This window comes from Borostomias antarcticus, assembly GCF_949987555.1.
Source record: "Borostomias antarcticus genome assembly, chromosome: 9".
Taxonomy (NCBI): domain Eukaryota; kingdom Metazoa; phylum Chordata; class Actinopteri; order Stomiiformes; family Stomiidae; genus Borostomias; species Borostomias antarcticus.
In genome coordinates, this window is record NC_140242.1 from 2697924 (window position 1) to 2719795 (window position 21872).

General features: G+C 45.9%; 2 protein-coding genes across 2 annotated transcripts in view; one reads left to right on the forward strand and one right to left on the reverse strand.

The window, feature by feature from the left end:
• Window positions 1–401: 401 nt before the first annotated feature.
• On the reverse strand, window positions 402–18392 carry nsmaf (neutral sphingomyelinase (N-SMase) activation associated factor). The gene is made up of 31 exons (XM_084443596.1): window positions 18295–18392; window positions 17025–17111; window positions 16408–16486; window positions 16132–16196; window positions 15961–15997; window positions 14907–14957; window positions 14719–14790; window positions 14582–14629; window positions 13637–13689; window positions 13304–13433; window positions 12958–13029; window positions 12365–12473; window positions 11865–12041; window positions 11426–11505; window positions 10928–11018; window positions 10752–10815; window positions 10445–10496; window positions 10229–10349; window positions 9804–9935; window positions 9318–9360; window positions 8438–8604; window positions 6502–6613; window positions 6248–6306; window positions 6059–6126; window positions 5820–5887; window positions 5317–5440; window positions 4746–4829; window positions 4503–4653; window positions 3993–4095; window positions 3456–3565; window positions 402–2183 (listed from the first exon to the last, which is right to left on the reverse strand). The coding sequence occupies exons 1-31, from the start codon at window positions 18330–18332 to the stop codon at window positions 2089–2091; spliced, it is 2742 nt and encodes a 913-aa protein (XP_084299722.1). The 5' UTR covers window positions 18333–18392; the 3' UTR covers window positions 402–2088.
• A 2314-nt stretch (window positions 18393–20706) lies between these two features.
• dop1b (DOP1 leucine zipper like protein B) overlaps window positions 20707–21872 on the forward strand; it is a 39731-nt gene continuing 38565 nt past the window's right edge. The window contains 1 exon segment of the mRNA XM_084443594.1: window positions 20707–21396. The gene's annotated coding sequence lies outside the window, so the exon portion shown is untranslated.

The window sequence follows — 21872 nt, forward strand, 5'->3', positions numbered from 1 at the left end:
TACTACCATCACCATGTTAGAGTCCCACCCTACCTACCATCTACTAGCATCACCATGTTACAGCCCCACCCTTCCTACCATCTACTACCATCACCATGTTAGAGCCCCACCCTACCTACCATCTACTAGCATCACCATGTTACAGCCCCACCCTTCCTACCATCTACTACCATCACCATGTTAGAGTCCCACCCTACCTACCATCTACTACCATCACCATGTTACAGCCCCACCCTTCCTACCATCTACTAGCATCACCATGTTACAGCCCCACCCTTCCTACCATCTACTACCATCACCATGTTACAGCCCCACCCTACCTACCATCTACTAGCATCACCATGTTACAGCCCCACCCTTCCTACCATCTACTAGCATCACCATGTTAGAGCCACCCTACCTACCATCTACTACCATCACGCTGTCACGGGGCAGAGTCCCACCCTACCTACCATCTACTAGCATCACGCTGTCACGGGGCAGAGTCCCACCCTACCTACCATCTAGCATCACCTAGTGGCCACTGCGTGTCAAGTCCCACTGCTAGGACGATGAAAGGGGTATTAACTTGCGTGGGTAGTTGAACATGTATTAACTTGGGCATGCGTGGGTAGTTAAAAAGTGCAACAACAGTTTTCTTTGATTTGGCAAGTCTAGTATTTCAGTTATGTTGGGCCTTAGCAACAGCCAATAACAAAAGATGATGCTTACTGCAACTAAGGGCACCAAGAATCTGTCAAATACATTCAAATACATAAGTATCAGGGAATATAAACAGCCTCAAATACAGTTTCAGAATTAAAGAATATAATTATCTCGTATTACATAGGGATTATTTAAATACATGCTAGAGTATTAGTTTATTATTGTGGCTGCATGTTATAGTTCATATACTGTAGGTAGGTAGCTATAACCATGTTATAGTTCATATAGGTAGGTACAGTAGCTATAACCATAAGCAAATGATTACTGCCGTTTCTTCATGACGTGGCGATTCTTCTCAGTTTTCATGTGGGGTGTTAAGGTGTCACTAGTGATTGTGTAAACCTACTATACACACAGGACGTATGTAGAGTCTCTCTGTATAGCTCACAGAAACACATATACTGCTCATCTATTCTCATTACTAGGGCCTTACTGAAATACTGATAACTGGAAACGTATCCTGATGGCCTGGTTTTTGGTCACATACATAAAACCAAGCCATCAGCAACAAAGCACAGTCTCATGCCAAGAGACCACGCCCAAGAACCAGTAGCATCATGATAAAATGACAACAGGCCATTAAGGCACATTAAAAAGAAACACGGAAATGTACACAACAAACCCATATGTACCAGAACCAAACACAACAGAACCAAACGTAACAAAGTATGAAATATTATACAGATGGTATCCGCTTTGGTTGATTAACCAACACAGTGATTTAGTGCAAAATAAGCATCAATACAGCAGGGCAAAAAGCAGGGTTAACCTAATTAATTCATTAACTTCATCTTGGAACTCTTATCAATGGGAGTCATAACTGTACCTCTGTTTTGAGCTATGCAAGCTAAGCTCCGAGTTAGTGATTGGTTAGTTTGAAGACGGGGGAGTTTCTATTGGAGGAGAAGGATGACCTCTGCTGTAACTACTGTGACACAGAAGCAACGGTCTATCTAATCTGTTCGTCCATTTATCTACAGTGATGCACTGTGTGATTGCGCTACCTATGTTTAATGTTAAAGTCGTGCATCACGCTGAAGTAAAAGGTTGACAGCCAGGTCATTCTGCATGAGCTCTGTATGCACGCCACACCCAGCCCTACACACAACTCCGCCCTGAACCTGCTGGTAAAGCCAAGCATTTCAACATTGAGATTTTTTTTAGATATTTTCCATCCTGGTTCCACACAGCCCTCCATCCCTACTCTTGCTAAAACTGTTGTATTCCTGAGTTCCATGCGGCATTAGATGAGTGCACTAAGCGTTAGTCTTTGGGTGAGTCCGCCACCCTGTGTGTCCCTGGGCTGATTGTGACAGGGTGGAGTCAAACACACAGGTCCGGTTTATGGAGTGGGAGGGTTTAGCAGAGATGGACCCCCCCTGGTTAACACTCAGGCTTCCAGAAGATGATCTGCTTGTCGTCCCCACCTGTTATCAACGTGCTGCCCTGTTCATTCATCCACATGGCGGTGACTGCACCTGCTCGGAGACAAGGGGGAATGTGAGTTCAGAACTGACAGCTTCCGTAGTGGTTCAGTAAGGAATCTACATCATTAAAGTCAGACTGAAATTGCTTTACTTATATTTTTGTTCTACCCTTGGTGGCAAAATAGGCAGTGTCAATAGTTTTATCAAATAAATTAAAAAAAATATATATATATTATTTTTTTATTATAGAAATTGGTGATTAAAAAAATCACTGCCACCTATAGTACTGTGTTTATTTTCCATATTGAAACTGATGCTTGTTGACGTCAGGAAGACGAGTCAAGACTAGAGTCCACATACAGCATCTTAAACCAGACCATTCTTTGAATTGGGGGCAAAAACAGAGTGCATTGCAAATACTGCGACTGAACCCTGGAGCAGTCCCGACCGTTCGATCTGCTGCAGCTCAGTACGGACCAGTACGGACCAGTACGGACCAGTACGGACCAGTACGGACCAGTACGGACCAGTACGGACCAGTACGGACCAGTATGGACCAGTATGGACCAGTACGGAGGACAACCACAAAGTCAGTTTCTTATATTATTCTATTTTGGACGCATCAACATAATTATCACACAAAACATAAAGCAACAAAAGTCTAATATTATTTATCTAGCCAGCTATGGAGTTCTGTTGACTTAGTGCCTGTCAACTCAGTAGCTTCACTGAAATGCAGCCCATCATCCTATCATGTATCTTGATGTCATGTTCATATTGATGTTTACTATCAGTCAGGACAGGATCACGCTAAATGAATTCAAAAGTGCTGTAAAGGCTACAGAAACCCAATCTATTGGTAGTTGTAATTTTTAACTGATCGTCATATGAACTATTACTGATTTTGCGCTTTGAGCTAGTCTTGTTAACATTTGTTGTCATTGTTGTAGCGGTTGTTAATGTTGTTTTTTGTTGTCATTGTGTATCGTAACCTTTATGTCTTTTTTTCAGGAAACTGTGTTGCTGCCTCTCTTGGCCAGGATTCTCTTGTAAAAGAGATTTAAATCTCAATGAGTTTCTAACCTGGTTAAATAAAGGTATAATAATACATTTAAAAAATCTCACCATCCACACTGTTATTTTTCTCCTTCCATAGTAATTTGAGTTCCGCTGAGTTCACTGTACTGGTCTACTGGGATGCTGACTAGAGCTGTCCTCTCTTCCCTCCTTTTAAAATGTGTTTTTTAAATAACTGTGATGGTGATGCTGCTTGCCAGACTGTTACGTGGGCCAGAGGCTGCAGCCGGCGTGTTGAGCGAGTACCTGAGTGTCCGGGGATCCTGGTGGTGAGTTTGCTGCTGAGCAGATCCCAGACCAGCAGGTCTCCAGACTGGCCTCCAGACAGCACCATGTGTCCATCCCAGCAGAAGCACCTGCTCCCAGACACACGCTCTGGTCACACACCCTTCTAGAGGTCATCTCTGATCTAACATGAGTGGTCTATGTAGTGTAACTGGTCAGGGGGGGCGTGGCCTATGTAGTGTAACTGGTCAGGGGGGGTGTGGCCTATGTAGTGAAACTGGTCGGGGGGGCGTGGCCTATGTAGTGAAACTGGTCAGGGGAGGGCGTGGCCTATGTAGTGTAACTGGTCAGGGGGGGCGTGGCCTATGCAGTGTAACTGGTCAGGGGGGCGTGGCCTATGTAGTGTAACTGGTCAGGGGGCGTGGCCTATGTAGTGTAACTGGTCAGGGGGCGTGGTCTATGTAGTGTAACTGGTCAGGGGGGCGTGGCCTATGAGTGTAACTGGTCAGGGGGGCGTGGCCTATGTAGTGAAACTGGTCAGGAGGGGCGTGGCCTCACCGCTGCTCCTCCTCCGCCTGCGCTGTGGAAATCAGCATCCCTGTCTGGACGTCGATCACCGTCAGACACGCGTCCGCTCCCACACTCAGGACGTGTCTGCTGTCTGAGAAAACACACGCACACATTTCAGGACAGCAACCAAGAAGCCTCCACACACGCTTTAGGGGACATCAATGAAGAAGTTCCTCTCTGACTCCGGTTTGCTGTGTGCTGCTGAACGCTGTCAGACATTTTAATCATCACTGAATGACACACTGCAATGTTTCTGAAAGCGCCAAGACAAAACTAGCAGCACGACTCCTGGATGATGGAAAGTGAAGTGAAGTGAACACACACTGAGCCACAACGTTTACGTCATTGTGTGCTTTTAGTCTACAGAATACACGGTACCTGGACTGACCAGACCGTACCTGGACTGACCAGACCGTACCTGGACTGACCAGACCGTACCTGGACTGACCAGACCGTACCTGGACTGACCAGACCGTACCTGGACTGACCAGACCGTACCTGGACTGAAGGCCATGTGGTTGATGGTTCCAGTGTGCCCGTGGACCTGATGCAGCAGCACCGAGGTGCTGGTGTCCCAGAAGCTGACCGTTCCATCCTTCGTTCCCGATGCCAACAGCGTCCCAGTGGGGCTCAGGCTGATGGTGTTGACCTGAGAGCAGCAGACCACAGCCCATTACCTCCCCTGCTCCTCTATGATAAACATCATGATGATAACGGTCTGTCAGGTATGAAGGCTCTCACCCCCGCCTCATGTTCAAACTCCGCCAGCAGCTCAAAATGGCTCCTCTTGTTGCATGAGATGTCAGCAGACACACACTGCCAGACCTCCAGGACGCAGAGAAGCATAAGAAACAAGTCTGAGTTGTGTTGAATAAATCAGCCATTCTCAACCGGTGGTCCGCAGAGCGCCATCAAGAGGGACGCAGAGGCAGTGGTTGCCTACTGCCAAATGGTTAGAAACCAGGCCAGGTCAAGTCTGGCTTATGTGCGTGGCTGGCTTGTTTCTGTTCAGGACTGGTAGGATGGAAGCCATGCCATGTTTGGGCGGCTCATGGACCCACCCCGTGATTCGGATCCACTCCAAAATGTAATGGGTTCTTAGGTTGCCCCTGCTCCACCCTTCCACTGAGTTTCATGATAATCGGTCTGGTACTTTTTGCGTAATCCCGCTAACGGATGAACGGACAGACAAACACACACCGCTGAAAATATTACATCTCGCCCTCTGTTGGCTGGGAGGAGGTACTGTAACTACTGGGTATCTTGTGAAACAAGAAAGACAAAAGAGGGTTTGGCCCCCATGACCCCTCACCTTCACAGTTGAGTCCCAGGACGCCGTGTAGAGCCGGTCATCCTGCCAGCACACTCTGCTGACCGCGTCATCATGACCCATCAGGGTGTCCTGCCGGCGACCGTATGGTATGGAGTAAAAATACCTGCGCAAGCACAATGCTGATGTCAGTGGAGAGAAACGTTGCTTCTTTATAAATGTTCTTAGCCGGTAGACAAACATACTCCAGGAGCTTGCTCCATCGCCTTGTTGAGAGGGGTCAGGGGAGAATTTTTTACAGCTCACTTATCTGGCCCCCGGGTGATACTGTTTTTTTTGCTTCCCTCTGGAATATGTAGGGGTGGGTCGTATGCCCACCTCCCTTGTTCTCTGTAAAGCGCATTGTGTTGCCTCTGGGTATGAAATGCGCTATACAAATAAAGCTTTGATTGATTGATTGATTCTATATTGATATCTTCTCAGGGCTCATGTTGACCGTAACGTGGTGATTGGTTCAGGTGACTGATTGAAAGAGGCTTGCTCACACATTGTTGTCCCAAGAGGAACAAACCACCGTCTTCTCCTCGGGGAGCATCACGCAGGACGACAAGGCCTGGGGACAGGAAGAACACGTCTGTTTAAGACCAGGACCATGCTGAGCCAATCAGGCGGAGCCTGTTTCAGACCAGGACCATGCTGAGCCAATCAGGCGGCGCCCAGGCCCAGCACATGGAAATTAAATATGACGAATATTGACGAATATGACGAAAAATTTGATGAATACCATGTTGGAGAAGGACATGCTTCTCTGTAACGTGTTGGACTCCTTGGAGAACATCTTCAGTGTGGAGTCTATGGAACCGAAGAGAAGAGACCTGAGTTAGCAACAGATCCAAACTGACAATGATTCACTATTGATTCTTTACAAAAGAATATACAGTTACTGTGACAGTAGTATTAAAGCTTTTCAAACCTTGTGACGTTGTAAAAACAGCTGACCCACTTCGTGTCACAGCGATGCCTGTCACTGCCCTGTAGTGGGTTTGATCATAAATTAAACTCGTTTTAAGACACGATCTGCACTAAGCATCCACACATGTTCTGGGCCGACTCTCGCATGGAAACATCCAGAGCTGGTGTCTCTCTGTACATGGTACCTGTATCTGGTACATGTGAAAAAATAAACATCCTTGAATCCCAACTTCCCCACACAAGTTTCTTACTCACTCTTTGTGAATTTTGTGGCTGGACATGAGTGTCAGACTGGCTATGTTACTCCAGGCCAGTCTTCTACTCTCCTCAGTCAGGTCTTCAAAAGACGAGTCCTCGCAGAGGGAGGCTGATTGACACATTCAAATCATTTACATCGTAATTAGACATGGCTCAATATTCAATCTTTTTACCCAACTCTCCGATTACAGAGCAAACTATAGCTCAGCTAGGTTGCTAGGAGCATGTGTCGTCCGTCTTCTACCGTGTCTATGTGATGGAGTTATACAACGTTATTCTAGCTCCAACCCCAGCACATTCTTACCAGGAGTGTGTGTGTGGGGGGGGGGGGTCTTACCAGGAGAGAGCTGGGTGAAGAGGGGGGTCTTACCAGGAGAGAGCTGGGTGAAGAGGGGGGTCTTACCAGGAGAGAGCTGGGTGAAGAGGGGGGTCTTACCAGGAGAGAGCTGGGTGAGGAGGGGGGTCTTACCAGGAGAGAGCTGGGTGAGAGGGGGGTCTTACCAGGAGAGAGCTGGGTGAGGAGGGGGGTCTTACCAGGAGAGAGCTGGGTGAGAGGGGGGTCTTACCAGGAGAGAGCTGGGTGTAGAGGGGGGTCTTACCAGGAGAGAGCTGGGTGAGGAGGGGGGTCTTACCAGGAGAGAGCTGGGTGAGAGGGGGGTCTTACCAGGAGAGAGCTGGGTGAGAGGGGGGTCTTACCAGGAGAGAGCTGGGTGAGAGGGGGGTCTTACCAGGAGAGAGCTGGGTGAGGAGGGGGGTCTTACCAGGAGAGAGCTTAGTGAAGAGGGGGGTCTTACCAGGAGAGAGCTTAGTGAGGAGGGGGGTCTTACCAGGAGAGAGCTGGGTGAGGAGGGGGGTCTTACCAGGAGAGAGCTGGGTGAGGAGGGGGGTCTTACCAGGAGAGAGCTGGGTGTAGAGGGGGGTCTTACCAGGAGAGAGCTGGGTGAGGAGGGGGGTCTTACCAGGAGAGAGCTGGGTGAGAGGGGGGTCTTACCAGGAGAGAGCTGGGTGAGGAGGGGGGTCTTACCAGGAGAGAGCTGGGTGTAGAGGGGGGTCTTACCAGGAGAGAGCTGGGTGAGGAGGGGGGTCTTACCAGGAGAGAGCTGGGTGAGGAGGGGGTCTTACCAGGAGAGAGCTGGGTGAGGAGGGGGGTCTTACCAGGAGAGAGCTGGGTGAGAGGGGGGTCTTACCAGGAGAGAGCTGGGTGAGGAGGGGGGTCTTACCAGGAGAGAGCTTAGTGAGGAGGGGGTCTTACCAGGAGAGAGCTGGGTGAAGAAGGGGGTCTTACCAGGAGAGAGCTGGGTGAAGAGGGGGTCTTACCAGGAGAGAGCTTAGTGAAGAGGGGGGTCTTACCAGGAGAGAGCTGGGTGAGAGGGGGGTCTTACCAGGAGAGAGCTGGGTGAAGAGGGGGGTCTTACCAGGAGAGAGCTTAGTGAAGAGGGGGGTCTTACCAGGAGAGAGCTTAGTGAAGAGGGGGGTCTTACCAGGAGAGAGCTGGGTGAAGAGGGGGTCTTACCAGGAGAGAGCTGGGTGAAGAGGGGGGTCTTACCAGGAGAGAGCTGGGTGAGAGGGGGGTCTTACCAGGAGAGAGCTGGGTGAAGAGGGGGGTCTTACCAGGAGAGAGCTGGGTGAAGAGGGGGTCTTACCAGGAGAGAGCTGGGTGAAGAGGGGGGTCTTACCAGGAGAGAGCTGGGTGAAGAGGGGGTCTTACCAGGAGAGAGCTTAGTGAGGAGGGGGGTCTTACCAGGAGAGAGCTGGGTGAGGAGGGGGTCTTACCAGGAGAGAGCTGGGTGAAGAGGGGGTCTTACCAGGAGAGAGCTGGGTGAAGAGGGGGTCTTACCAGGAGAGAGCTTAGTGAAGAGGGGGGTCTTACCAGGAGAGAGCTGGGTGAGAGGGGGGTCTTACCAGGAGAGAGCTGGGTGAGAGGGGGTCTTACCAGGAGAGAGCTGGGTGTAGGGTGTGTTGGTGCTGGGTGTTGGTGGCAGGCTGGGGATTCTGGGAGTGATTCTCTGGGGGTGGGGCGTGGTGAACAGCTGCTTCGGAGTTTGTCCAAACTCAAGAATCTGGGTCAGCATGGCGATCCTCTGATCCGGGTCCTCAATACTTGTCAGACAGAGATTAGTGAATAAAGTTGACATTATTGTTACAACGTATAACAATTTTATTTAAACATTTTTTTACAGGACCAAGAAGTTTGTTTAGTGGCCACACAATTACACACCAACACACACGCGAGTGAATGGAGACACAGAATACACAACACACACACGTGTTTTCAGCAGTCGCCGGTGGAATTTATCCTTTGCATTTCACCCCTCCAAACTCCTCCAAGGGCAGCTAGGAGCAGTGGCCAAGTGACAACCAAGTCCAAGTGCTCAGTCCAGGTGCTGGTCAGGGACCAGACTAAAGAGCATCTGTTCTTCTGCATGTTCTTCATATTAAGGTTCTATGTGGAGGGAACCCGAGTGGGCACAGGGAGAACATGCAAGCTAAACACAGAAAGACCTACTGTAGGAGATAGCACCCAGGTGGGAATTGAACCCAGGACTTTTTTCTGTGAGGTAATGTAGGCAAGGCAAGGCAAGGCAAGGCAAGTTTATTTATATAGCACATTTCAGCCACAGGGCAATTCAAGGTGCTTTACATGAGACATTAAAAGCATTAAAACAAAAAGGAAGTCATTATAGACATTTAAAACAAAAAGCAGGACAAATAGAATACAGGAATAAAACTGGTAATGTAAGGTAACCTCTTGCTGTGAGGCGACCGAGCCACCATGCAAACAAGCATTATGGGAATGGAACAGGAAGCCTTACCTGTCACAGTCAATGCTGCCCTCATAAGTCAAGGGATGGAACACTGGAAAATACAACACATAAAACATGACAGGTTACAAAACTGAACCCAGCTGAGCCTGAACCATCTAACACCGTGTCCTAACTACATGTGACGCGAGCAACAGAATGCGACATCGCAGCTTGCTGTCCTAACTGAAACCGTTACATTTCCTGTTCTGTTACGTCATTTGTCTATATTCCCAACTGAAGACAGTTAAAGAACGAACGCCTGTCAACACGAGCGACAGGAGGGAAATAGGAACAGGGCGAGCGTCAAAAGGGCAGTTAAAACGTTGCGCCGCTTCGTGCTGCGTCGCTCGCGTCCAGTTAGGACATAACAATAGAAAACAAAGCAATGGAACGCATTTTGTCGCTGACGCTCGCTCGCGTCGCGTGTAGTTAGGACACGGTGTAATCCACAAAAGGAGAGCGATACGCAGATCACCTGGGAGATGCTGGTCATACCGTTGTGGGCTGCTACCGCTTCACTTCCTCTCTGTTTGAAGCCAAACACCAGGTCGATCCACTCATGCAGGTGCTCCGATACAAACTGGCTCTCAAGTGCTCTCTGACTCTTCTGAAGAAAATCACTGGCATCTATATCAAACACGGAGAGAAATACACAAATACTAACTTCAACCACTTTCTCACTGTCTGGCTTTCTGTCTCGAAGCAGTTTCACGTGATGTTATCACCTAAAGATGCCCTTACTGTAAGTATGTTGTTAGTATTGGATAGGATTAGAGTATCTGAATATGATATACATACTGCCTCCAGCTGCCTTCCTCCCATACACTTCTATATCTATATATATATATATCTATATGTCACATTCTGCAGTTAAGGGAAATGTTAGTGAGGACAGTAAAACATCGGGATGTTTTGGTTACCTGAGGCCCACGGTGGAAGAACTACGTCTCCAACCGAGCTTCCATCTTGTCTCCGACCCAAACTCAGATTCAACCCGTTCACTAGGAAGCCAGAGTCATTTCCATAAAACTCTGGAACCAACTGAAATATGTTTTAAAAAGAAATCTGCATAAGAGAAATTATGCATACACATAAAGAAATAAATAAACCACCCAATCAAATATGTCCTAACTTACCTCCTTGAAATCAGTTCCGCCTTCCAAGCAATTTTTCCATGTTTCTCCGATGCTACGAACAAACGTAACAGGGTTCCGTAAATGGGTCTTAGGGCGGCACAGAAGACTTACTCTTTCCTGAGCTTTAGAATTATGTATCTTGCACTGCAGTAAAAGATTGACACTTACACAAAAAGGCCCTCAAAGAATTTTCACATTTCCCCATCAAAACTCTTATAAGCAAATGTACTAAAAGATGAATAATTACATCACATTATTAATAAATTACTGTACTGAGCTGGTCATCTGTAATAAGTCCACTACTAACCTATTAAACATGCGATCAGCATGGTCATAGCGGCCATTTTGGAGACAAAGCATGTGTTCGGGAGCTGCAGGGTGATCAGTTAGAAAACAACATGTTTTTATACAGATTTCACTTTGTGCAAAAGGACAAACAATGATGTTTTGCAAACGAACCATGTAGTAAAGGAGAACCCTCACCCACTCTGACCAGGTAGAAGAGCACATAGCCTGGCGATGAGTAGTGGCTGCCGTACATGAAGCAGGGGTCGGGCATGTCTCTGTACCGGGCCTGAGGAGGGAGGACACGCTCTCGTCACCAACTACTATTCTACACGGATCTTCTGTTTCTAAACCAACATAACTTGGTCCACAGATACACAATGGGGCAAAAAGACTTAAGAGGAACATAACGGCCTTTTGCTTTGTCAAATAAACTCAGTCGCGCCTCCCAGCTCTGGAGGCAGACAAGCACATGTGGTTTGACTGCATGTGAGTTGTATTTAGTCGAGGGTTAGGTTCAGCCTATCACACACCAGTCAAAGCCACTCAAATAAATAATATATTTGACATGTTTCTTTGGGATTACCACTTTCATCCAGGTGACAACAGTAGCATAAAACAGCCTCATATGTGAGTAGGGGCCAAACAGTAGGGGCCTGATAGTAGGCCCTGGGCCCTTGAGAACAGCCATCTCACCAGCAGCCGGTCCAGGCGCTCTGGGGTCAGCGCCCCCACAGGCTTGCTCAGGTCTCGGAAGGAGGCTGCCTTGGTTAGGTCTGGAGGACAGAGAGGAGGCGGTTACCATGGAGAGGAAGGATGCACACACAACGGCTGGTGGAGGCGTGGACCAGCGGGGAGTCAACCTTAGGCAGTAAAGGAAGGCTGCACTCTCTATTTAGTCCAGTGCATTCATAATAAAGACACCAACGTTTTGGCACACTGTCAGGGCACAACGGCAGAGATCTTAAGAACAGCAACAGGATATCCAGAATCCATGTGCTGCTGCAGATTAACGGGGTTTCAAAGGTACCCGAAATGAACACTCTACACTCCCAGTCAGTACAAAAACAAGTCAAATATTCAAAATCTTGGAGTGGCCCTTTAAACCCTGATGGAGCTGCATCTTCAGGCTCACCCAGGTGTGTGCTGGTGTAGTCTGCCAGGACCCAGGGGAAGACTGGGTACTGCGAGAGGTCGTTGCAGCTGCGGTCCGCCAGGTTGTTGAGGTGCAGGAGGTACTGGTAGTTACTGAGGTGGCCGCGCTGCCACTGTAGCATGTAGCTCTCTGCAGTGTGCTCCACCATGTGGTTCTCTAAACACACCAGGGAGTTCACATTAACACTGGAATAGTAAATGGCTACACCATAACACACAGCATGCTACTGTAGAACCTCGAACACACTGAACACATGGACATGCTGACTGTGTGTAATAACTGGTCATTAAAGGAGTAGTAAAGGGAAAATGCATGTTTAGCCCTGTTTTAAGGTTACTAATGATCATATACAATGGTTCAGTTCAAAACGTTGACAAAACTAGCACTTTTGAGAAAGTCTGATAATTGCTCTACCACCGTTTTGGTCATACAATGGATTCCCCTTTACTACTCCTATAATTCACTGTGCCCTCACTAACCCAGGAATGTAGCGATGTAGTAGTAGAGTTCATCTCTGTCACTGGTGTTGTAGAACCTCAGGTAGATGTCTGAGCAGTAGTCATTTTCTGAGCAGAACACCTCCAGTCCCTGGATCAGAGTGACAGAACCAGAAGTAGGATACAAAACAACACACTGGCAATCAAACCATCATTTTTCCAGTTCAGTTCAATGTCACTCAGTATATTAAGCTGACTTATCGTTTGCGGCATTATCTAACTTCAGAAAAAGCTGAGATTCACCTTAAAGGTGCTCTGTTTGATTTACTGCACTTTTTGTAAAAAAAATATAAAAAATCCAATATATGCAATAAATAGGTCCAGGGGAGTCATAACTATCGGTACAGAAAATATTGCCAACGGTGTCGTGCCTGTGGAGCAAATGCAGAATTTATTTTTATTATGAGCGAAGCCGGCCCGGCGCTGAGCCCCGCCCCCTGAACGGCACCGTATGGAGTGAAAACGCCCACTTGTTTATATCTGATACGCTGCACCACTGCCCCATCTAGTGGCCAAAAAAATCGAACTGAACACCTTTAAAGTGTTGAAAAGTGCATATATTTAAGGACACTCACCAAAGGTCTGAGCCCATGGCGCCTTTTGTAAATTCTTCTAACTCTGTGGAGTTTGATTTGGACGACCTGTTCCTGAAATTGACAGAAATGGCTGGATATAACTTTTAAAGGATAAGGACACTGAATTTTGAAAAACTCTAAAAAGTATGATATACGTGGATTTCAAGTTCAGGAATTACATGGTAAATCTGAGTTCCCTCCACATCTGAAAATAAACCTTATGGTATAAACTAACTATGGTAGAAATGTCATGCTTTTTTCAAAAAGTGCACAATTTCCCATAATTTGAGGGCTTATCCGCTGTACTATTCAGTTCATGGAAGTGTTTGTAGCTGAATGAACTCACGGGATATCCGTTAAGTGGTTGGAAGTAAAGGTTGTCGTCGGTGATGCACACGTGACCAGGGTTGGTCACCAGTGGTGTGACCATCTCTGCCTCACATTCCATGTGTGGTTTCTCTGCAACACTCTGGAAGCTACAGACACAGACCATCAAAGACGTGTGCGTCTACAGCCTCATCCATAGGAAGCTTATAGATACAGACCATCAAAGACGTGTGCGTCTACAGCCTCATCCATAGGAAGCTTATAGATACAGACTAGCAGAGATGTTCGTGCCTACAGTCTGATCCATACTGGTACAGTTACAGAAGCACAAATTGATAAAGCTACAGTATACCTGTTTTTGTCAAATGAAGTTCTTGCCAGTCTTGACTGCAAATTAGCAGTGATCTAGAAAGATCAAGAAAAGGAAGCATTCATAATTAATAGCGATTAATCTCAAAATGTGCCGTATAAGAGATACATTTGGACAAAATCACGGCCCTTTGCCCCCAAACAGTACATACAGTAAACTTGTCTGTAAACGCCAAAGCATGTTGAGAGACTAAATAAGTGATAGCAGAACAAATAGATCCATTCAGCTGAGGCTCTTGTTTCTGGCTAACAATACAGGCATTACCTCACTGATACAATAAACGTATATATGACAAACATAACACAGCTATACTCAGAGAGTTTCATGGGAAATGTAACACAGCTATACAGTACTTGTGGATTTTAGGTTGTTTTTCTAAGTAAATGCTATATGGCATCAGGGTGTAGGCCGTCACACAAATGACACACATACGTGCACTTAAAATATTAAATAACTTGATTGCACTTAAACTCCTAAATAACTTTACTGCACATAATCTACTAAATAACTTTATTACACTTAAACTGCTAAATAACTTTACTGCACCTAAACTACTAAATAACTTTACTGCACTTAAACTACTAAATAACTTTACTGCACTTAAACTACTAAATAACTTTACTGCACTTAAACTGGTAAATAACTTTATTACACAAACGCCTAAATAACATTATTGCACTTAAACTACTAAATAACTTTACTGCACTTAAACTACTAAATAACTTTACTGCACTTAAACTACTAAATAACTTTACTGCACTTAAACTGGTAAATAACTTTATTACACAAACGCCTAAATAACATTATTGCACTTAAACTACTAAATAACTTTACTGCACTTAAACTACTAAATAACTTTACTGCACTTAAACTACTAAATAACGTTATTGTGCTTCAGATTGGTCTCCACAAAGACAGATGACTCACCATTGCAGTTTGATCTCCAAGCTTGTCGAGACAAGATGCCCGATGCAGCTGCAGATTTAAACACATTCATTCATTTATTTATTATTATTCACAGTCATAATAAACAGCACACTTCACTTTGCTGACAGTCAGAATACCTGAAGTAAAGTTTGGACAACATCCTCTGTTTTACTGGACATCTCCAGGTGGAAGGTGAGAGTCTGGTCTCCCTGTAGAAAAGGTTTGAACAGTAAAATGAAGTGTGAGTATTTTCACATTAAACAGCAATCAAAATGTTTAACAATCTCCATTACACATTTAACTAGACATTTGAATATATACTCACCCTTTCGTTTTTGTAAGGTGCTATGACATTTCCTTCTTTGATATTATAAACCTGCAGTTAAAATAACTGTTATAATCAATGCACATTGATCGTAGTATTGGTATTGGATTATTACAGTTTGAAAATCATTGACTTCCCCCTAATGTCTGAAGTACAAGTTTCCTACAAAACTTACATAACAGGGACAACCTGGCTGGCAGAGGGGCTAAATAATGTTAATGTTGTTATTATATGTGCTCTTTAAACTTAAAACAATGGTCATCCACAGTCCCATTGCAGCAAAGTTTTTCCACAACTCATCTCCAAATAATGGCAACATGAGCAGATCTTTGATTGCAGCTCTTCATTCACAGTGGGTATGCTATCTGGATGGTGTAAACGTGGGTATGCTATCTGGATGGTGTAAAAGTGGGTATGCTATCTGGATGGTGTAAAAGTGGGTATGCTATCTGGATGGTGTAAAAGTGGGTATGCTATCTGGATGGTGTAAACGTGGGTATGCTATCTGGATGGTGTAAAAGTGGGTATGCTATCTGGATGGTGTAAACGTGGGTATGCTATCTGGATGGTGTAAACGTGGGTATGCTATCTGGATGGTGTAAAAGGGTAAAGGGTATTATTGGCCACAGGGCAGTGTAGTCGCTGGTGGAATGTGTCCTCTGCATCTGACCCCTCCAAGCTGGAAGCAGTGGCAGGCTCACTAGCAGCACCCAGGGAGCTGCTCAAGGACACTTCGACCTGCTGCCAGGAAGAGCTGGAATCGAACCAGGGACCTTCCAATCCCCAGACCACTACTCTACCTCTTGAGCTACTGCCCGTAGCGCAGGAGGTTGATTTACTCTGAAAATGTGATTTACTCTGAAAATGACTGGATAGGGCCTTTAATACAGTATATACAAATCTACAAAGATCAGTTTAAATATTAATACTGTTCTGCAGTCAGAAAGGTGGCAACAAACACGGTACCGTACACATAAAATGAGGGAAACCTCAGTGTTTCACGAGTATAAAGGTTTGAAATTAAATGAAATAAAACAACACTTTATACACTCACCTGTCCACATAAAATTGAGAGTCCAGTCGGTTTGCTCCTACAGAACACAAAAATACATGTATTTTAAATAAATCCTATTTTTGTGTAGTATGATTGTGTTGGACTGACTCCTAGGCATGCATGTGTGCATAAACCCAGGATGAAAGATTCTTTCTAAATAATGCTGCTTACTCATTGAAAGGGTTGTGATCATTTCCCTCAACAACTTCAATCCTTTTGCAGTCTCTGAGTAGAATCTGAAACGTGAGAAAATACCCTTATTAACCCTATTAAAAAATATAATTGATGAACAATTCCTTAAAACCCTTGAGTTGAAAAGTTAAATCAGCTAAAGCTGGTCCCTGGGAATATGACTGACTAGTACTTATCCATCAGCTTGTGTCTCTTTATTAAGACACATTTATTATAATGGTGTTCAGGGCTTCTGCCAAATGTAAAAGAACAAACCTTTAAAATGGGCTCCACAATGTCTTCGGGTTCAAAAATGACAGATTTGGAGCAAACTTTGAACGACCCTCTGATCTTTCTGCAAAGGGCGACAAGTTTCAGTGGAGACACAGCATAGTCAATTTAATACTTCTTTGAAAATAATCTAATGTATAAGTAGAATAATTATTTTAAAAAAAGGATTAATTGGTTTTGGCTAAAATGTTGTCTCCACAAACCACATAAGAATCAGACACTGAACGAACGCAGGGCTCATTAACGTGGTGAGACACTGACAAACTGTCTTGCATGTCAAGTAGTATCATAATCACAGGCTTTGCAACCTTTAATAATATCCATGTTATAGTCAGTCATGTTACCAATATAGACCACCTGCAACCCTGTTAGACTATTATCCACCCGCACATCAGCAGTAGACCGCCTGCAACCATGTTAGGACTATAACCACCCCTAACATCAGCAGTAGACCGCCTACAACCCTGTTAGGACTATTACCACCCCTAAAATCAGCAGTAGACCACCTGCAACCCTGTTAGGACTATTACCACCTCATCTTCCGGCACCCGACACTTTACTCTGACTACATTATGGCAATAAAAATCTCTTGGACTCATTACCTTTTCTTATTTGAAGTATTTTTCACATGGTATGCTGTGTGCTGCTCAAAATAATACTCTTCCAGATCCAACAGAAGAAGAGAGAACCTGAGGAACAGAGAGAAGGTTAGAGAGAGAACCTGAGAACAGAGAGAAGGTTAAAGAGAGAACCTGAGAACAGAGAGAAGGTTAAAGAGAACCTGAGGAACAGAGAGAAGGTTAGAGAGAGAACCTGAGAACAGAGAGAAGGTTAAAGAGAGAACCTGAGAACAGAGAGAAGGTTAAAGAGAACCTGAGGAACAGAGAGAAGGTTAGAGAGAGAACCTGAGAACAGAGAGAAGGTTAAAGAGAGAACCTGAGAACAGAGAGAAGGTTAAAGAGAACCTGAGGAACAGAGAGAAGGTTAGAGAGAGAACCTGAGAACAGAGAGAAGGTTAAAGAGAGAACCTGAGGAACAGAGAGAAGCATAGAGAGAGAACCTGAGAACAGAGAGAAGGTTAGAGAGAGAACCTGAGGAACAGAGAGAAGCATAGAGAGAGAACCTGAGAACAGAGAGAGGGTTAAAGAGAGAACCTGAGGAACAGAGAGAAGGTTAAAGATAACCTGGATACAATGATGACGCAATATGCTACGTAGGGATGCTATGGGAGCAAACTTTTTGAGGGCATCAGTATCAAAGACAATCTAATGATGAACTATTGTAACCCATCTGTTTCGGCATGCCCAGGATGGGATTAGAACCCTTGTCTTCCGCTTGGGAGGCGGACGCGCTGACAGTTGCGCCCAGGGACGTCCCTCTTGGATGGACTGTCAGTGCTCCTTTAAGGAGTGAGTTTCACCAGCTAGTCGGTTACTCGCCAACTTCAGTTCATTATATACATACATGAATATGCAAGGAGCAGTGGATGCACGGACGCAAATAAAGTCTGCTCCCATATGGTTCCTGCTGTAGACAGGATACACGCTGCGTCATGCTTCAGAGCATATGGCATCCCTAGTGTCCAGTTATTTATTCATGTAGGCCTACCGTTCATTGGATGTGTGGTTGCCTGTCATGTGTGGGAGCATCGCTGATATTCTGGTTCTGAAAAGCATACCCAGATTTCCTAGTGTCCGTGTCCCTCTAGTCTAGAGTCCTCTAGAGAGAACCTGACATGCCAATGCACCGGGGCTCGGTCAGGCGCGGGTGGAGCCTACATCTTGTGGATGATCTCGGAATTTAGCGAGTATAACAAACTGTGTTTACGATGGACTGTTAACAAGTAGTTCACCTGACAGTTGAAGAACTCACCTTTCTTTCGACCGCTCTTTTTTCTTTACAAATGCCATGACTACAAAGCTGCTCTAACACATCCGATCTGATCTGGGTTTGTAAACACGGAAGCTGCTGCTCCCATGTGACCAGGAAGGTCTCATCACGCCCCTGGCGGTCAGATGGAAGCATGACCCTCTATGGGTTAGGTCAGGGTTTCCCAACCTGGGGTCCGGGGCCCCCTTAGGGTCACAGGGGGGGCGGCAGGCCCCAGACAATTTGAGGCCTTAATATTAGCTAGACAAATAATAATGTTATGTCAGCAACAGCAATTTTAACAAAATGCATGATCATATCTGATGAATGGTCAAAAAGCCTTGTGTTTACGGCACTACAATACCATATAAATTCAACAAAGTAATCTCAGACTACGAATCGTGTCAACATGAATATTCCTGCTACACTGGCGAAGCGCTTCATTGTACCCAAACTTACACCTGATGTAATTTGCGCACATATGAACACACACAGACTGGAGGTTCACAGCAAAACATTTGTTTGTTTGTTTGTTTTGGGGGGGGGGGGGGCAAATTCTATCAAGTGTAAGTTCGGGGGTCTCTGGGGAAGGAATTGGGAACTCCTGGGTTAGGTGATTGCTGAAGTATTCTGCCAGCCATGCAATGCATATTGGCATTTTCGTGACTCAAACACACAGGGTCATTGCTCTGGTTCAGTCGTAGTCATGGCATACAATCATGTGTGGCATGTTAAAATCAACTTTATTTATATTGCACTGTTCATACAAAGACATGGATCACACAGTGCTTCACAGAATAATTAAAAAGTTAAAATAGTCGATAAAATAAGAGAATAAAACACAACAATGTGGTCACAGTGTTTTCTGTGGAATTGATCTCTTGATGTGGTGGTGCCAAGTTCGAGACCGCTGAAACAGGGAGGATTTCGATAACTATATACCAAAGCGGGGGTCTTCCACCCAAAACATTTTTTCAGAGACTTTGTTTCCTGCATTCTGGTGACTTTTAAATAATGAAAATGTGTGAGAACAATGGGAATGAATGGGTGAGAACAATAAATAAAATATTTTTATTTAATAAATGGAATGTTTTTATTTAATACAAATTGATGCTTGATGCCACTGATGCTTAACCGCATGCTCAGACCGTTTAAATCATCAGACTGTCTAATATCTTCTAATATCTCATTTTTACTCTCGCCTGTCCCCTTCCTTCTCCTCTCTCTCCTGTCCCCTCTCCTGCTCTCCTCTCAAAAGTTAACCCTGACCCTAGGCTGTGTTTGGGGTGAGTGAACCCTGACCCTAGGCTGTGTTTGGGGTGAGTGAACCCTGACCCTAGGCTGTGTTTGGGGTGAGTTAACCCTGACCCTAGGCTGTGTTTGGGGTGAGTTAACCCTGACCCTAGGCTGTGTTTGGGGTGAGTGAACCCTGACCCTAGGCTGTGTTTGGGGTGAGTTAACCCTGACCCTAGGCTGTGTTTGGGGTGAGTTAACCCTGACCCTAGGCTGTGTTTGGGGTGAGTGAACCCTGACCCTAGGCTGTGTTTGGGGTGAGTGAACCCTGACCCTAGGCTGTGTTTGGGGTGAGTTAACCCTGACCCTAGGCTGTGTTTGGGGTGAGTTAACCCTGACCCTAGGGTGTGTTTGGGGTGAGTTAACCCTGACCCTAGGCTGTGTTTGGGGTGAGTGAACCCTGACCCTAGGCTGTGTTTGGGGTGAGTTAACCCTGACCCTAGGCTGTGTTTGGGGTGAGTTAACCCTGACCCTAGGCTGTGTTTGGGGTGACTTAACCCTGACCCTAGGCTGTGTTTGGGGTGAGTTAACCCTGACCCTAGGCTGTGTTTGGGGTGAGTTAACCCTGACCTGTGTTTGCTCGTCCAGGCCGTACAGCAAAAAACTCATGAAGGAGGGAGGTGTAATGATTGGAGCACAAGTTGCCAAGTAACACACACACACACACACACACACACACACACACACACACACACACACACACACACACACACACACATCTCTCTCATGCTCACACATTAATAATCTGATATTACAGTGATGGGTGATTTTATAGGCTACTGAAATATATGCTAGTTGCATATATATGTGAATATAGTGCTTTTCTGTAGGGCCTGGCTGGGTCAAGTCCAACACGACCTGTAGCCAATGGCAGGTAGGCCTAGATGGGGAGCGGCTGGAACCGAAGGGGCCTTCCTCACTGTTGCTCTGCTCTCCCCACCACACCGTCTTCTCCCCTCCTCTCCTCTCCTCTCCTCCTCCCACGCCTACTCCTCTCCTCACTGTAAAACACAGCAGCCTGCCTTAACCAGCATGATGTCTGAACCCACATATTAGGCTACTCATTTGTTTTATTGATTCGTTTCAAGTGTGCCTAAAGGCCTGTGTGATATGTGTGGGTTGTTCATGTTCAATGATCTGGATGTGTGTCTTATCCTAACGATGATTGCCAATTTTTGTCATCATAAAAATAAAATGTCTCAAATAAAGTGATTAAATGGGATATATTATACACAAAACAGGGAGAAACAACCACATCGCGGCAGCCCCGTGCCTCGTGTCCTGAGCTCGCACGTATCTGACAGTCAAGTGAGAGGAGAGGTTAGTAAACATGCACATCCTGGATTATACCAACACGGGGGGGAGGGGGGAGAACGGGCTTTTTTGAATGCCAAATGCAAGAAACTGGTTTAGACTTAGCTATTGTCCGAAGGCGACTGCTCAACTCAATTCACGAAGTACATTTTAGCTCTGGGCTTTGCCGTGTTGAAGTTTTGGGAGGGTTTCAACTGATGGGTAAACAGAACTCCAGCTGCTGACGGGTAACCACCCCTCTCCGCGGACCAGGAAGTGTAGCTTTCCGCAGCCCAGATCAGCTGAGTCGAGGATTCCTCCACCGCCGCCAGTGAACGTGACCGCACCGAGGGATGGAGAGAGCCCTGTCGGCCGAGCTGGCCCCCGTTTCGAGCCCCAAGCCCCGGTTAAGGATCGGATGATTCAAGCATCAAGAGTCGTTTCACCGTTGATTTGAGCCCTGTCTCGTTGTGTTGACGTGCTGCCGCTCACCGTTCACCGCGGCTTGTTTTGGAGCTGGTGAGTCATTGATGCACTCTGCTCTGTAATTACGCACCATTGCATGTTTTTCTTTAGGATCCGAAGGCAGCTCGCGTGTCCAGTCGTCATTATGTAAGTATAACCGTATTTCAGGAATGCTGAAATAATATTCTGTGTCGGTAGACGCACAACGCAACGTTGGTTTATTGTTGTTGTTGTTGTTGTTGACTGTCAGAATGAAACCTGTTCCACATGACTGCTCATGGATACTGGCGTGGCCATATGTTCATTCATGCACAACAGTCACCAGTACAGCTCCTTTTACTGCTTCCTCTATGACGGATGATGCTGACTCGGAGAGAGAGCTATTCCTGATTTGTACTGTATCTCTCTCTCTCTCTCTCTCTCTCTCTCTCTCTCTCTCTCTCTCGCACAACACAGGCAGATGGTTGAAAAGATCTCCCCTCTGTTCTCGGTCCTGATGTCAGGCCAGTTTACATAATGCGTAATATGGA